Source organism: Spinacia oleracea, chromosome 3 (genome assembly GCF_020520425.1).
Source record: "Spinacia oleracea cultivar Varoflay chromosome 3, BTI_SOV_V1, whole genome shotgun sequence".
In the NCBI taxonomy this organism is placed as follows: Eukaryota; Viridiplantae; Streptophyta; class Magnoliopsida; order Caryophyllales; family Amaranthaceae; genus Spinacia; species Spinacia oleracea.
Genome location: NC_079489.1, coordinates 69607237 through 69624544, shown reverse-complemented (window position 1 = coordinate 69624544; position 17308 = coordinate 69607237). Strand labels below are relative to the sequence as shown.

General features: G+C 40.0%; 3 protein-coding genes across 3 annotated transcripts; all 3 read left to right on the top strand.

The window, feature by feature from the left end:
• Positions 1-238: 238 nt before the first annotated feature.
• On the top strand, positions 239-3311 carry LOC110802706 (putative disease resistance protein At1g50180). The gene is made up of 4 exons (XM_056839225.1): positions 239-377; positions 520-2220; positions 2587-2724; positions 3102-3311. The coding sequence occupies exons 2-3, from the start codon at positions 533-535 to the stop codon at positions 2708-2710; spliced, it is 1812 nt and encodes a 603-aa protein (XP_056695203.1). The 5' UTR covers positions 239-377; positions 520-532; the 3' UTR covers positions 2711-2724; positions 3102-3311.
• Positions 2782-5637, top strand: LOC130459128 (probable disease resistance protein At1g58602). Its single transcript, XM_056839224.1, has 3 exons — positions 2782-2798; positions 3102-4332; positions 4642-5637. The coding sequence occupies exons 1-2, from the start codon at positions 2782-2784 to the stop codon at positions 4315-4317; spliced, it is 1233 nt and encodes a 410-aa protein (XP_056695202.1). The 3' UTR covers positions 4318-4332; positions 4642-5637.
• A 1373-nt stretch (positions 5638-7010) lies between these two features.
• On the top strand, positions 7011-11245 carry LOC110802697 (putative disease resistance protein RGA3). The gene is made up of 2 exons (XM_022008151.2): positions 7011-10746; positions 10893-11245. The coding sequence occupies exons 1-2, from the start codon at positions 7011-7013 to the stop codon at positions 10904-10906; spliced, it is 3750 nt and encodes a 1249-aa protein (XP_021863843.2). The 3' UTR covers positions 10907-11245.
• Positions 11246-17308: the final 6063 nt, after the last annotated feature.

The window sequence follows — 17308 nt, the reverse complement described above, 5'->3', positions numbered from 1 at the left end:
CTTCTTATTATGATTCCGAGTACCCACTCTCCGTTATCTTTGGAACTATTGACTATTGAGTATTGACTATTGAGTGTTATGTTATTATAGTCCCACTTTGAATACTTAGTATAGTAGGTTGTTATTGGAGAACCACACATTCCATTTCAGAAAGAAAGTTTTCCGGTCTTGGTTTGATATTCTCAACACTTAGAATATAAAAGTCAACGCTTGCTAGCTGCCTTAATAATGGCTCCCCTCTAATCCAGCTACCTCCTGCATCGTAATGTTTCAAACTTTGACAAACATAAATCATTGTTTGGGAGCTCATACAGGTGACTCCAGCTTGGCCCTAGCTAGCTTGACAAAGTAAAACTCCCAGTAATAGATCGTTCAACGTATGGAATCCGTCTTCTTTTGTTGATTCAATTATATATAGTGCGTTGTGATTTAAAGTAAAAATTGGAGGGCCTTAATTATATTGGCTTGACCCATAAAAGAATCTTATAACTAACGGAATTTCTAAACTCTTGAAAGCAGGTGAGGTGAGATAATGGGTGAATCAGCGGTGTCCTTGGCTGCCCAACACATAGATACCCTGATTGTTGAAGAATCCAACGCTTTATTGGATGTGGAATCTGAAGCCAAAAACCTTCGGGAAGAGCTCAAAGAATTGGTCAACTATCTTGATGAAGTGAGAAACAAGGAACCCAACGACCCTGAGCAGGTTGAAGCCTTGCTGGCTGAACTGGGAAGAATTTCTTATGATGCTGAGGATGTGGTGGATACCTTTGTGTCCGAAACTGAAACCACTGTGTTTAGAAGCCTGATGCCACGCCCACGCGGCCTCTTCAAGTCCTCCCGAGTCCATCAGGCTTCCAGGAAGATCCAGAGCCTACTAGAACAGATGAAAGAGGTACGGACCAAGCTGAAAAGCCAGTATAATACTCATGAGTGTGGTGAAAAGGTGTCAAAAAGCCCGAAGAAGAAGCTAAGGGAGGCACAAGTCCATGGTGCCCTGGCCTTCCAGGCTCATCTCCAAGCTGAAGATGACTTTGTCGTTGGCATTGATAATGACGTTGACAGGCTGGTTAAAATCTTACTTGGGAAAGTAAATAATGAGCCTGTTGACGTGGTTGCCATTGTAGGCATGGGTGGTTCTGGAAAAACTACCCTAGCTAGAAACATCTACAAACATAGGAAGGTCTTGAAGCACTTCAAGAAACAGGCATGGGTACCGCTCTCTCAAGAGTGGGAGTGGGACGCATATCATGAGAAGGTGCTTATGTCTGAACTTGTTAGACAATTGGGAGGCGTTCCTTCCAATATGATTTCAGGTTATGATTATCAAAGAGATGAGTCCGACGAGGAGATTCTCGAGTTGACCAAGTCGCAGCTCCATCGTTTACTGAGCACTGAAACGTGCCTAGTTGTGTTGGATGATGTGTGGCACTGGGAATCTTTCCAGAAGATTCTCCAAAGCTTGTTAGGCCACGAATCTTCTTCCAGTGTCTATCCTACCACCAGCACCAAGATCATAGTCACTACTCGACAACATCTGCAGCAGTCTCCGGAATACAACTTGAAATGGCAATACCATTACACACGATTCCTCAACGATGATGATAGCTGGAAACTATTTAACGAGGTGTCTAGAAGCGATAATGGGAGAGAGTTAGCTAGGGAATACCGGGGATTGGCTATGGAGATGTTAGGGACATGCAAAGGTCTTCCATTAGCTATAGTGGCATTAGGCAGGCTCCTTAAGATAAAAGACACTATCCACGAATGGGAAAGGGTGTTTACTCGTCTAGATGGAGAAGAAGGCACGCATCTATATCGGCCAGTAAATGATATCTTAGCTTTGAGTTATGATGAACTTCCTTACTATTTAAAACCCTGCTTTCTCTACTTAGGACTCCTAGCAGAAGATTCCACTATCTCTGCAGGGTCATTGAAGAGGATGTGGATCGCTGAAGGATTTGTTAAAAAACAACAAATAAACGACCAAACGCCTGAAGATGCAGCAAAACGACTCTTGCAGGAACTAGTTGATCACACTATGGTTCAAGTTGTGACCAAGACTTATGCTGGCAAAGTCAAGACTCTTCGGGTTCATGATATAATGAGGGATCTTTGTATCTTGAAAGCCCAAGAGCTACACTTCCTCACCATTTTTTCTTCGGATTTTGAACAAGGCTCCAGGACTCATTCATCACGCCGAGCTGCTATCGATCTCAGGTCAAAATCTACACTTTTTTGCATATGTTTTCCATATTCCCACTCTTTTGTCTTAATATTTGTGTAAATAGTAAATGTAAAGATCATTATAAAACGGAGTTAGTAATTAATAAGACCCCTAAAACAAGCTAGTACATGGTAGCTCGATCCTAATTGAATCAGTGCAAGTGATTAGATGCAAGGATGTGACCGTTTCACACTAGCTTATTATGAGGCGTTAAAATATGACCTCCTACAGGACAGGCGACAGCTATTGTTAACCATAATTAAGTCACACTAATATCACAATAAGTTATTGTGGTACTTTTTCATACCAAAATTTTGAGTTGAAGTATTATAACTTATATTAGTTATTCAAAGTTGCAGGAAGTTTCGACGAAATAGCACGTTATGCGAAATGACAAGTTACATTCATAATTTTATTGTAAGTTGCACACTTGCAGTACATGATGATGATGATGGTATCTATCTTCCAGGCTACATGAATTGAAGGATTGTGAATATGTATGCTTTGACTTTTCAGATCATCACCCCTCAATTCTATAAGATTATACTATATAAATGGTTATGAAAGATTCGTAGCTGAATTTTATTATTTATTCGGAGTCTACTTACACAATCTGCCTATATTATAACATACAGATAATGACGGGTTTTGTACTACGTATAAGATAAGAGAATACAGAGTAATAATAATGACGGGTTTTGTACTACGTATAAGATAAGAGATTACAGAGTAATAACAATTGAAGTTTGTTTAATTTGTTACCCCTGTGAAATACAGTAAATTTTTAAGGAAAAGGTCGGGCAAATGCTCAATGAGTTGTTGTTATCCCATACCTTAATTTGTTAATGACGAAACTGTGACTATTTCCATGCAGCAAGTGCTCCAAACCCCTTTCGGCAGATAACTCACACCTTAGGTCATTGCTGCTTTTTGCAAAATCCAATACCGGTGTAGGAGTTGGAACAATTGGTAGAGTGAGTAGGCAACGAACTTTGGACCTTGCCTGTGTATGCGAGAAGTTCAAATTGTTAAGGGTCTTGGATATTATTGGAATTAAAACCTCCAGTAGTACCATTCCAATCGAAATAGGCAGCTTAATTCACTTGAGGTATCTAAGGGTAAGATCAACTAACATACGAGAACTCCCTAAGTCCATTGGGAAATTGGACAAGTTATTGACCTTAGATTATTGGGATGTTTCTGCTCATAATAATGAAATTAAAGTACCTAATGTCTTGTGGAAGTTGGAGCGTCTTCGACATCTTTTCCTTCCGGGTGATTTGACGAGTAACACAATGGAGGATTTGAAGTTGGATAGTCTCAAGGATTTACAAACTTTATGGGGTGTAAAAGGAGGAAATTGGATGCTAAAAGAAATGGAAAAATTGAGCTCAACTCTTACGAAGCTATGCATACAAGGGATATCAAGTCTTGAACAATTAGAGGCGGTATTCAACAGCCCCGTGATCAAGACAAATGATAATCTCTATGCCTTAGCTTTGGATTGGTATGGGCTGTATAGCTTCTCGTTAGTGCCGTGTCTAGACATGTTGTCTTCAAAAGATAAACTGAAAAAGCTAAAGTTGATGGGAAGAGCACCAGATAAGTCGATACCACTTAAGTTTCCCTCTAGCCTTAGAAAATTAGAACTCCACTTCACTCAACTTGAGAAGCAGGGTACTATGGATGCTTTAGGGAAGCTTCCTAACTTGCAATTCCTAGGATTAGCAAAGGACTCATACTTGGGGAATGAATGGATTTGTCGGGAAAACGCATTTCCAAAACTTGAGGAGTTGAAATTATCAAATTTGCCCAAGTTAAAGATATGGGAGATGAAAATGGGGACAATGTCATGTCTCAAAAAGCTGTCAATTACCTCTTGTGCAAGTCTAGAAAGATTGCCAAAGGAGTTGAAGTCTACAAGTACCCTTGAAATCTTGGAGATTGCACGCATGCCAACTGATTTCAACAGCAGATTGAGAAAGGTTAAAGCATGGGATAAAACAAGTGTAGGAGGGGAAGACTTCCACATTGTTCAGCACATACCTAACATTGGAATTCGAGATTCATGTACACCATTGTTGTTCTAAGATATAGCTCAGCAAGTAAGTTTCTTCCAAATAATTTCTCTGTGATTCATTCATTCGGCAATTGCTAATTAATATATGCATCTTTGATCTTATCATACATAATATAACAGATCTTGATCAATCATATTGCTGATAGATTAATGTAACTTGAAGTAGCCTTGCTAATTAATTAGCCATTAAGTTAAAACATCAGATTGTTGGTTATGAATTGATATCTTTTGTTTGCTCGGCAATTAAGCAAGAGATCAAGTCCCCTTTATTACAATGGCTATGAATCAATATCTTTTATCTTATCCAATTTAGTTTTATACCTCTTATATACAGGGAATAGAGAGCAGATACGGTGGCGTTTACGAGAGCATTATGAAACAACAGGGTTTAGGGACTTCCAGAGGAATCTCCAGTATATGTTATCCATTAAAATAGTGAGCCCAAGTTGGTTACTTCCATGGATAACTTGTTTAGACCATACTTTGTCTCTAAACTCAGTTACAGATCACAGACATGAAAAAGGATAATATCCTCTCCACACTCGGCCACCAGTCTCCCTTTAACTATTCCAACCCGTTTGGTAGGCGGTAATAACGTTGTAATGGTAATGAACTGTTGTGTAATTTTGCAAGGAAAATTCTTGACAATATTCATGGTAATGCTTCTCCATCTCTAATTATGAAATATTCTTCATAAATATTCTTAACCTCCATTAACCATAAGTGGTACAAAATTGGTGGTAATGGATATTTATGAAAAATAAAATACTTATATTTCATATTAGAGTTGCAAAACCATGTATATGGACATTTAAATTTCCTGACAGAAGTACACGCAATTTCATCACCATTACCACCATTACTATTGTTTAACAAACGGACTATTAGCTTCATTAAATCACGAGATGTCATTCGATCCGTCCTTAAGAATCGGATTTTTTGGAATTTCTGAGGGTAAATTTTGGGAAAAAACAACATGAGAGAGATGGAACTAATAGTACTCCTGGGTCATGATTGAAGTAACTAGATGATGGAGCACTTAGCCACTTACTGAAGAAAGGGATTCAACCATTGAGGGGTGTTTTGAGAAAATCTTCATGCGGCCATTCAACCATTGAAAAAAATTGACAAAGATTTCAGCATGGTTGGCTCATTCACCTTATCGTTAATTAATTTTGATTTGGAACATCTTAATCTTGTACATAGTCCAACACTATCTTTCCTAAATGAATCCTATTATTTTAATTTTATTTGTGTAGTACTCACCTTGATTTGTAAGATGTGTGACGTCCGTCGAGCTTGTGATTAATAAAGATGAAAGTTTTGGTTATATCAATGCTAGACCTTTTACAGTTTAGGTTATAAGTTATAACTCCCCTCGTCGTTCAACTCACTTATTTTGGTGTTACAAAGATCGGAGAATTATATTGCACCCTAAAATCAATTGATATTAGGAGGAATCGCTCAATACTTCAATAGACTTACGAAATACTTCATACTCAGTTTATGTTTTTAAAGGGAGAAAGTATTATGAAGTGTGTACCCTTTTATATACAGTAGGATGCTTTTTCATAACTTCCCGGTTACATCCATGAGTTTAAACTTTGTTTGATAATTATATTTTATTTTTGTTTTAATAATTATAACTTCATTTTCATTTGGTAATAGTATTTTTTTTTTTTGGTTTGATAATTATAATTTTTTTTTTGTTTGATAATTATATTATTAAATATATGTATATGCCTCACTAAATACAGCACATATGCAGACAGTTACGGTATACACCTATTACCTATGCCATGTGAAGTCCCTGTCAATGACAATTATCGACCATGATTCATCAAGCCTTCTTTGTTTAATGGAATATAAAAATATACACTTTGGTAGATCAGATGATTAAGTAAATAACCAAGCACATTATTAAACGTATACAAGTAATTAAGCCATTGACCCGATTTATTTCTTGCAAAGAGAAAAATAAGCATCTAAAATTAATAAAACGTATCCTCAATTTGCGATGTTGCAGTGTACTTCAATCAATCATCTTAAACTATACGAAGTAGAAAATTATTTATGGTAACCCTTTGTAACCTTATTTCTAAAACCATCAACTCCGTGAGTATGTAGTAGGTGTGAGTCTTGTGACGGTAAATTGATTAACCCGTTCGGTATCATTTTTTGTTCTCAGTTTTCTGTTTTTTGCAAACTAAAAACTAAAAAAAGAAAAAACACTAAAAGTTGTTTATAGGTATGACTTCATGATTTAATCTAAAATTCTAAATCATATGACTTTCAAAACTAAAAACTAGAAACTCACAGTGATATCGAACAAGCCCTTCACTAACCTTGCAGCCAGCCAGCCACTGAATTTTGTCAATCAAATTCCAGCCCTAAACAGCTTCCGGCCTACAGCAACAATTGAAAAGACCTTAAGAATAAAGTTACCATTTTCGTGGGAGGAAAGTGTGGAAAGTAATGCGTCAAAATTTGATAATATGAACTAATAACATTGACTAATAACATACAAAGGGTTATGTATTATAATAATAAGAGGAATGCTAAATCATTTCCTTGCATACCATTCTACATAATTATTCTCCTAGAGTCCTTGCAAACATACCGTTCTACACATTACCAGCTTCTGAACCTCCTCTACCTGTAAGATCAATATTCCTTCACTAACCACCTTCAGATAACTAAAGAATGGCAGCAGAAGGAGTGATATTGGAGAACCTCGAAACAACCTTGAATATTGAGGAGCACCAATTGCTGCTTTCATCAGTGAGACTGACAGATTTGGCAGAATCTTTGAAGATGATAAAAGGTGCAGTGGCAGCACTGGAAGATGATGAGGATCATTCCCTTCGTGGTAGCCTCGAGAATCTTGTGGCTCTGCTTCATCAAGCTGATGACCTTCTTGACGATATCCTTACACGTGCTAACAGTACAAACTTTGCTAGAGTTGAGGATCAGAATGGAAATCTGGGGGGGAATGTCAGACGTGGCTTACAGAGAATGGTCAATGCCAGTAGCAGAGTTGCACAAAAGGTCAGTCTTTTCTTCCCCTCTAACAGACTTTTACTAATGGCTAGACGAGTTGAGAAGATAGGCCAAGAAATAAAAGTTCTAGGGATGCAGATGCGAAACAATTTCGACACAGTTGACCTTCTTGAAAGACCATTTGAGCCTCCCCGGTACTCTTACAGTCTCAATAGGAATAGGGTGATAGGGAGGGACAACGAAAAACAGAAAATCATAGAGATGCTGCTGCGACCATCAACAGAAAATGAAACCAGCGTCTCTGTCATTCCTATAGTTGGATCACCAGGAATAGGTAAGTCGGCTTTGGCTCAGTTTGTGTATGATGATGAAAAGGTTAAAAGTCATTTCGACTTGAGAATGTGGATTCAAGTTTCACAGATAACCGACGAGAGGGAAATCATTCAAGAAATTGTGGAATCTTGTACAAATAGGAGGTCTAGCAATAACCAAAATCCTAAACCTGCTAAATTTCTGCATGCCCGTGTTCATCAAAATGGGTTGACATTTCGTAATCTTTTGGGATGCCAAAATTTGGATACTTCTCAAACTGCACCTAGTCATAGTTTTAGCAAGAATAAAGCAAACATCTATGAGCGCCGACTTCAGAAAGAGATTGAAGGGAAACTCTATTTGCTCATCCTAGATGATGCTTGTATCACACACGGACAGCATTTAAAAGACATATTAGCTACAGGTGCAAGAGGAAGCCGGGTTTTGGTGACTACGCGTCATGTGGCAGTAGCAGATAATGCAAAAACTGATATTTCTGAGTCTTACAAATTGAAGGGCTTATCACAGAATGATTCTTGGTTTTTGTTCGAAAATTTTGCACTAGGACAAGATAATCGAAGGAATCCTGAACAAGAAAATCAAAGAGATCCAGAATTGGAGCAGATAGGGCGTGAAATTGCTGGAAATTGCGGAGGTGTTCCACTTACCATAAAAGTTGCAGCGAGCCTTCTTTATGGAAAAAGTAAGGAGATATGGTCATCTCTCAAAGACCAATTGATATTTAGTGAAAATCAAGAAGAGGACATCATGAAGCATGTTTTACATTTCAGCTACCACGACCTTCCAACTCGTCTGAAGGCTTGCTTTGGCTATTGTTCCTTGTTTCCTGATGATTTTACTTTCAACAAGCATGATTTGATTAGCCTCTGGATAGCACAAGGATTTATTAACCCACGGCATGGTCGAAGTTTGGAGAAAGCTGCAGAGAAATACTTTCTAGAATTGTCACGGCGCTGCTTCTTTGAAGATGTGATGACTGATGACTTGAGGAACATTATCACCTGTAAGATGCATCACATTATGCGCACCCTAGCATGTCAATCTTCAGCAGGGATTGTGAGCTTGTACGTAACCGATGATTCAGGAATAAATCTGGATTCAACATGGAAACATGTCTCTTTTACCTGTGACAGTGATTCACTGAGCACAACCTCATCAACCAAACTCGAAGCTCAAGATTTACGGACACTTGTTTCAGTCAACGAACCAGATTCTGTCACAAAGTTAGGTCCGCTGATGTGCAATATGTTGATCTCTAGTCTTAAATGCCTTAGGGTATTAGATTTGCATAACCTTGGAATAGAGGATTTGCCTGTTTCCATTGGCAAGCTGATCCATCTGAGATATCTAGATCTCTCCAAGAATGATGGTCTGGTTACTCTCCCCAAGTCGGTCACAGAACTATACAACTTGCACACACTGAAACTTAACTCCTGCGCAAATCTTACAAGATTACCAAATAACTTTGGGGAACTAATAAACCTTGGTCGTTTTGAGGTTGATGAGTGCGATAACTTGACTTGCATGCCTCTAGGATTGGAAAAATTAACTCAGCTCGAGACGCTGAGTCGCTTTGTAGTTGGTGAGGAATTTTCCAAAGACATGGCTAACACTGGGCTAAAAGCTCTAAAAAAACTCAACAACCTGAGAGGACGGTTGGCAATTGAGTTGACGGGAGAATGGACAACTGCCATACCTGAAGCCCCACAAGCAGAGTTGCGCAAGAAAAAGCATCTAAGGGAACTAAAGATCAGCTGGGAAAAGAGGGTCTCCAAGGTGGAAAAAGTGACGCATCTCCTATCAGAAGAAGAAAAATCCTCCCACAAGCACCTTCTTGAGCAGCTCCATCCAAACTCGAAGCTCAAGATCCTCTGTATAGAAGGGTACAAAGGGGAAGACTTCCCAATCTGGGCAGGGGTGAATAGATTAGCTACATCTCTCCCAAACTTAGTTGTTATCAGCATTGAGGGCTGTGAAAAATGCGAACATCTTCCACCATTTGGTGAACTTCCATCCCTCAAACGACTCACCCTCAGACACATGGCCAACGTGCGATATGTGGAGAAAGAAACATTGCTAGAATCCCCGCTGTTCTTCCCATTCCTGGAAGAACTTACCCTCCACAACTTCTACAAGCTGGAAGGATGGAGGAAAGAAGTGACAATCACGTCAAGGCAGCAAGAAGCAATTCGATCATTTCCTTGTCTTACCAAATTAATGATTTGGAACTGCCCGAATCTGAGATCTATGCCTTTGTTCATGAAGGTTTTAGACCTTAATCTGCGCAATGTCAATCAGTTACTGCTAGAAGAATGTGCAAAGAAGGCATCTGGTGCCAACCGGCAGCAACTTGGGAATATCTCCAGAATTAGAGACCTGCAGATTAAGGGATGTCCAAACCTGAGGAGCTTTGAAGCAGTCAGACAGGGGTTAGGGAACCTTCCTAACCTAAAACTACTCGTAGTTGAGAGGTGTCATGCACTAAGTTTACTGGCCCCGGAGCTGCAGCATCTAACTTCTTTGGAGAGGTTGGAGATTTCCAGCTGCAAAGAACTCGATCTCTCTGACAATGGGACTAGTACAACTGGCAACTTTAAAACCATATCAAGATTACCAATCAGACTAGCTCACCATTTAAGAGGAACTTCAAGAACTCCATGGACATCATTGACTTGCCTTAGACATTTGACCCTCCGAGAAATACCAAAGATGGAGACTCTCCCAGAGGGGCTGAAGTATGTCCAAAGTCTCAGATCACTGTGGATATCAGCATGCCCTTCCTTGACAGCACTGCCAGAGTGGATAGGTTGCCTGACGGCACTCCAGCATCTTCGTATTGAAAGCTGCCGGCGTCTAACAAGGCTACCAGATGGGCTCAGGGAAGTGGAATCATTAATGAAAGTCGAGATAACTGAGTGCCCAGAACTAATGGAACGATGCAGAGAGCACACAGGGGAAGACTGGCACAAAATAAAAAAGGCTCAGATTTTGCTCCATAAATCATGGCGTTACGGACTCATGTCAGAGCTAGGAGCCCCACAGAACAGATCAAATGTCCAAGCACTTACAGATGTCAAGTACTTCATCGTTCCCATGATAGCTGCAGGTATATAATTATGTTTCAATTAATGTTTTGTGATTACAGATCTTACTTATAGTGTTCTTTCAGTTCTTTCTTACAATCTTTTGTGTGTCTATGGGGGAGGGGTTCTTGTTTAAGATATTAACTTCAGTACTGAAATTTTCTTGCAGAAAAAGTGGTTTAACATTTCATCATATATGGAATACAAAGACTGCACACTGTCAAGTGTTGGTGCATAAAAAGAAGGGTACACACACAAAGGAATTGAAGACACGGTATACTCTCAGTTTGAGGCATTTGAAGCTGCAACAGCAACACTAAATAATTTACTACTATCGTACTGATTGTGAATAACAGCGACATTCTTCAACAATGAATTATTTTTCCTGAAACTCTATTATTTTATATGTCATTAATTGTTTTTAGTTAAAGAGATAATCAACTAGGATTTCTCTGTCTCCATCTATCTAATCTTCTTGTTTTCCCCCTTTTGTTGAGGAGAGTTGTCAGAAAAGCAGTTGCATATTTTCTCTAATTATGGCGTAATCTAGTAAACAACAGTTAACACAGTGATCAATTAGCTATTGGATTAGTAGGTGCTCAGCAAATCGTGTTTGCTACTCAAACAATTTGGCAAAATAAGGTATCTGGTAAATAAGCACATTGAAATTACGAGCACTCTCAATTTTATGATCTAATCATTTGAATCACTTATCATCAACCAAAGATAAAACACAGAAGTTTAAGAAACTTACTCCGGAAAATTAGCAGCAGAAACTCCCTCCGAATTACTGCAAACACAAAAATCAAATTTCAAATTTTCATGGAAAATACCTAGGGGTTCAAATTCACATTCGAATAGTAGTAAAATAGTAATCAATGTCAGCTGGATCAGACCTAGAAAAGTGAAATGCTCAATTCAAATACCATAACCACCAGAATTCGCACAAATTACGAAATCAAACAAGAACAAAAGCGAAAATTTTAAGGAGTATTGAAAGCAAATCGACTTCATCAGAATCAACGAAACCCAGCATTAAAAGTTAAAAATAAACCGCAAATTTGAGCGATTGAGAGGGCGGAAATGAAAGAAATGCAAAGTAAAGTTAATTTCAAATGCTTAATTTTTACGAAGTATTTATTTTTTTGATAATACAAATGAGGAAAAACAACTAAGGAATGGATGCTCCTTGCGTCTCGAAATACTCGCACCGGTTTGAACGACACATGGTTTAAGTAATTTAATTGACTGATTATTTAATTAGGTGTCTGTTGATATTTGGGTTTTTTAATATAGTTATTGGGAAATGAATCAACTTTTTGAGGGTGATGGAGGATGAATGTGATTTTTTGATGGTTTTTTAGATGTTAGGAATACGGGTGGGATCTTAAGTAAGTGAGATAAACATATAAAATTAGGAAAAGTATGTCATTTATAGAAACGGTACAAGTATTCCGGGACGGCTTTATAAGGAAAGCGGTGCGAGTATTTCGGGACAGAGGGAGTATAAGCTAAAAGTTAGCTTAAAAACAGATAACATTACTACTTCCTCCGCTTTAATAGTTGTAACATTTTACTTTTACACTATTTTATATTCTCAATGATTTATACGTAAGTTAAAACATATTAATGTATCTTGTTAGATTCAACTCGACATATATTTTCACAATTGTTTGGGAATACAAACGGCCCACAACACGTCGACACCTGGGCCCTGCGCAATAGGCCCAGACGGAAGTTAACGTGAGTGAAGTACGAATATTAGGGACGATCCAAGGAGGACGGCCCACACGAGTCGGCGGGCCCGTAGTTATTAAGGTCCTTCCAATTATACTCCGCCGAAGGGACGGACTCCCAAACCTAATAGATCGGCTAGGCAAAGAGTTCGTGTTGACCAAGGAACTAGATTAGGGTTTCTATCATATATTCCTATATATACGGCCCGGATGCACATCAGAAGGGAGGCAATCAATAAATCCTAAACCTAATTCTTGAACTTCAGCCCATAACCTCCGTTTAACTCTGGTCTATGAAGGAGACTCTTGAAGACCTTTCGTCGTCTTTACCGGACGACTCATTAGTCAAGGATTACCTGTATTTATACCGAATAAACTAAGTAATTAGAAACTAGAATAAACTAAGTAATTAGAAACTAGAATAAAAAGATGTCCTCCAAAATAATAAAGGCTAGTTTATATAGTTTGCCTAAAATAAAGCATAAAAACGGAAAAGAAGCTCGCGAAAATCTGCTGGAGGTTGGCGTCGCCCGATCGGGCGAAGTGCTCGACAGTCGGCCCGATCGGGAGAAATTCCGCCCGATCGGGGGGTTTGCAATAGGCTCAAAACAGCTCCAGATGGCCGCCCGATCCGGACCGGGCGAAGTGCGCCCGATCGGGCGCGCGTTGAAGACTTCAATTCTTTCTTCCTTTCGCCCGATGGTCGCATTTCGCCCTCAGCACACAGGGCGATTTGCAATCCTCAATATCCTTCGCCCATATCACCGAGTCTAACTCTCGGGGCTCAACCATAAGCATCTAAGGCTCTCGAAAGTCGACGATAAAGGTCCCGAACTTCCTCGGGCTCGTGTAGTGGCCTAAATCAACACGAAACAGGTCTAAAAAGACCAATTTCTCATAATTGAACCTGAAACTCAAGGCACGCTAAATAACACATATTAGTACTAAAAATGGCTCCTAAGAGCTCATTTGACACAAAAAGAGTACTAAGGGACGGGGGTGAAACACTATATAAAACACACATATCAAACTCCCCCGAGCTAGATCCTTGCTTGTCCCTAAGCAAGGAAATCATCGATGAATACAAGACCAACTTCACCCCCAACATATTTCAAAATGAAAAACATAATTCAAGGCAAAATCCAACAAGCATGCATCAATGTCAACCAATCAAATCCATTCAACCACTAATCCACCCTAACAATCGTCACGCAAAGCGAACCACAAATGCACAATGGAATTCAAGACTAGTGCTCACACACTCGTCACTCATTTATGTGGCGGATAAAGGATGTACCCGTTCGCTCTCCTCCCAACGTATAAGTGAACAATTCCCTCCCAAACTCACAACACTCGTGTGTCTAGAAAAACATACACTCAACCTAGTAGTCGACTCGAAATGCGTCATGTCATAACTTGCATTGATAAACAACTATTTTCACATAAGTACGACTCTATGCACAAAGGTCGGAAGGTCTTCAAAGATTGTAATGTTAGGCTTAGGTAAGGGTGCGGTAAATTTGGGTATAATGTGAGATTTAAAGCCTTGTCTTTGGGGAGCAAAAATCCTAAAAACAACCATGATCAACCAATATAATGACCATAACTCTCCCACTTAACACATGACAAAACAACAAATAGCCAACACCATACTTTCTTGCCTTTTTTAACAATTGTAACCAATCACTCATAAGGATATGAATTTGCAAAACTTCATTGAAACAATACTTTGAACTTTTCATGAGAGTAATAGATTTTTCTCTTTCTTTTCTTTTTCAATCTCTCTTTTTTTCTTTCTTTTTTAGCAACCTTCACATTTGTTTTGTTCTTTCATCTCTTTTCATTTTCAACTCATTTTCAACAACAAACATGATAAGACGAACTCCATTTTCAATACCCACTTTGTGCTCAAAATGTAGCACACTACAACTCCCTCACCTCACTACTATTAGCTCCCTCAAGCTAGGCTTGGGACTAGTAACCAATGGGGTTTTTACAGGCTTGTAATATGGCTAGTCACCGAATAAAGGGCACAAGCAACAACATGGGTAGAAAAGGAGGGAACAAATGTATCTAGATTCATCTGAAGGCTACCTAATCAGAAAATTGCCTTCGTCCTCCACAATGTGCATGTATATGAGTCATAAAACACTACTAACAGTTGCAAATCAATACTCAAAATCAATGACACACCAGGAAGCTATCACACATCCTAACCAAATCAACTAGTCAAGCACCAAGTCCACAAATGGTTAGTCGGAGTTGACTCATGTTAAGGCATCAAAACAATCGAATATCAAATCATGGCTAACCCATCTACATTGCCCATCATCAAATACCAAGAATCAAAACAATTTTCGTTCAAGGGGCACAGGGAAGCATGATATTGTATTCATCAGAACGTATTTTTGTACTTTTTTTTTCTCAAAACAATAAACTACTCTAGAAAACAGTAAACACACCAAAATAAACACACAAAAATAAGTAAATGAAAAAATAAAAGGAAAACATACCTAATATGTACAAGTGAATGAAACACCCCCCAAGCTAAATCAGACAATGTCCTCATTGGCTCAAGGGGTATCGAACCATCTCAATCCTCCTCAACATCACTGATGGCCTTGACCATCATCATCACCATCTTCACCACCTCGACCGCCATAACCGCTAGTGCCCGCTCCAAACCCACCGTAGTGGGTGGGTGTTAAAGTGCCCATGGCACCGGGAACTCCATATCCCTCCGCGGTAAACCAGGAAGGGTGCTGGCTGTGGGTCAGGCTGGGGCTGCGGGTCAGGCTGCGGCTCACCCTCAAATCCAGCAGATAAATAGTGAGCCTGACCGAGTCTGAAACGGGTGCGGCCCTGAGGGTCAGGCAAGGTGAAAAGCCTGCTCCCTTCAAACATCCACCACATGGCACCCGGCCTAAACAACCCATGCTCACCCTGTAGGCGGCGAAGTCCAGCAAAATAGGCCAAATCAAGTAAGTTGCTACCCAAAACCGGGGTTTGGTTAGCCTCAACAAAGTTAACTGTGGCCATGGCAATGTGGGTGATCAACCCACCAACGGTAATGCGAGGGGTATGTGTGCTAGTGGCTATAGAAAAGAGTTGGGAGGCCATATGATGTGCTAGGTTCATTTTATACCTCTCTTCCCCTTCTAAAACGTAGCCACCCAAAATCTCCAGCTCAGTACTCCTAACATTTTGGGTCTCCTCTCTCCCAAAAATTGTGAACCCCAAAAACCTGTAGAAAACAATAGGGACAGGGTGTTGTATCTTGGAAGCATGCAAGTGTTGCATACTACCAGGATTATCATTACCCGTCAGCTTTCCCCACATGGTACAGTTGTTATGAGCACTACCAGGTTTCCTACTATAGGCGGTGGACAAACCAAAAATCCCACCAAAATCAGCTATACTCATGGTAACAGTACGGTTCATCAAGCGAAACTGAACCGCCGACACAGTTCTATAACCATCTCTACGCAAAACTAACGAACTCAGAAATTCCAAAGTTATACGCCTAAAGGTGAGACGCAACATACTATACATATCCTTCATACCGACACCATAAAAAAACGTTTTACATCATTCTCAATACCCATTGCATGCAAAGACCTTTGACAAATAAAACGAGTGGGGATTACCTCCCTCTTCTTGAGGTAGATGAATCGGTCTCGTTGCCACTCCGTAGCAAAAATGACATCCGGGAAGTCCTCATCGGCTTCGAATTGGGGCGGTGAAGGTGGTGGTGTCGGCTCCCAAGCTCGGCTTGTGGAAGCCTCATGTTGGTTCCTTGGTTGTGTGGTGCAACTCCTCCTTGGTCGGTTAGTCATGGTGAAAATCTGAATTTTTGGTGGTGTTTTGAGTTTTTGGTTGAATTTGGGGGTTTGATGGAGAGTGGAGTAAACTGAAATTGGTTGGGTATAGGTTGTAGAGGATGATGAGAGGGGGATTTTGATGTAAAGAGTGTTGAATTTGGTGGAGATTTGAGGGAGATATGGGGGATTGAAGTTTGTGAGAGTTGGGGTTTAATGGAGGAGGAGAGAGAAAATAAGGTTGAAGATGAAGAAAAGAATGAGGAAGTGAAGATCCCGTGGCTTATTTGTCGCTGATTTGCAAATCGCCCGATCGGGCGATTTTTGAACCTTTTTCTTCTTTCTGTGCGCGCCCGATCGGGCGCTCATCGCCCGATCCGGATCGGGCGAAATGCGATGCCCATTTCTTCGACTTTTTCCAACCCAGAATCATATCAAACCCTCGAACTGACGTCATCACCAACCGCCCGATCAGGCGGAATTTCGCCCGATCGGGCATTTGACTCGCCCATTGTGTCGATCGGGCAACCGTCGCCCGCTCGGGCGATTTTCCAACATTTTCCTTGAATCGACACGCGCCCGATCGGGCGCTCCTCGCCCGATCCGGATCGGGCGAAACGCAGGCTACTCCGTTTCAGCTTAAATTCAACTTTTTCGAACTTGGAGCCTTAGACCTGCACATCATTAAACGTCCAAACCGTAAAATACCCTCTTCTCACCTCTCTAACACCAAAAACTACAATGAAGCACACACTTGAAGGAAATAATGCCCTTGGTCCAAGTATGCATTCTATGTTAAGTCTAATAAATGCGGTTCAGTATTAATTAACAAGTTAATAATTCAGTGAGATCAAGTGAGCTGAATGCCTGACTAGAGGCCGCTTCAGTTCAAGTGGAATTAATTATATTAATCCACAGCTTACTCTTGACTGAACCCGTAGGGTCACACAAATAGTACGTAAACGAATCAAGTATTTAATGGCATTAAATACTCCATCTATGGATATTCGGAATCGACGGATCTTGGTTTC

Excerpts from the sequence above, each read along its gene's own strand:
- LOC110802706 (XM_056839225.1), top strand. The coding sequence starts at position 533 with ATGGGTGAATCAGCGGTGTCCTTGGCTGCCCAACACATAGATACCCTG. Across the intron at positions 2,221-2,586 it reads CGAGCTGCTATCGATCTCAG|GAAGTTTCGACGAAATAGCA; the intron begins GTCAAAATCTAC and ends TCAAAGTTGCAG.
- LOC110802697 (XM_022008151.2), top strand. The coding sequence starts at position 7,011 with ATGGCAGCAGAAGGAGTGATATTGGAGAACCTCGAAACAACCTTGAAT.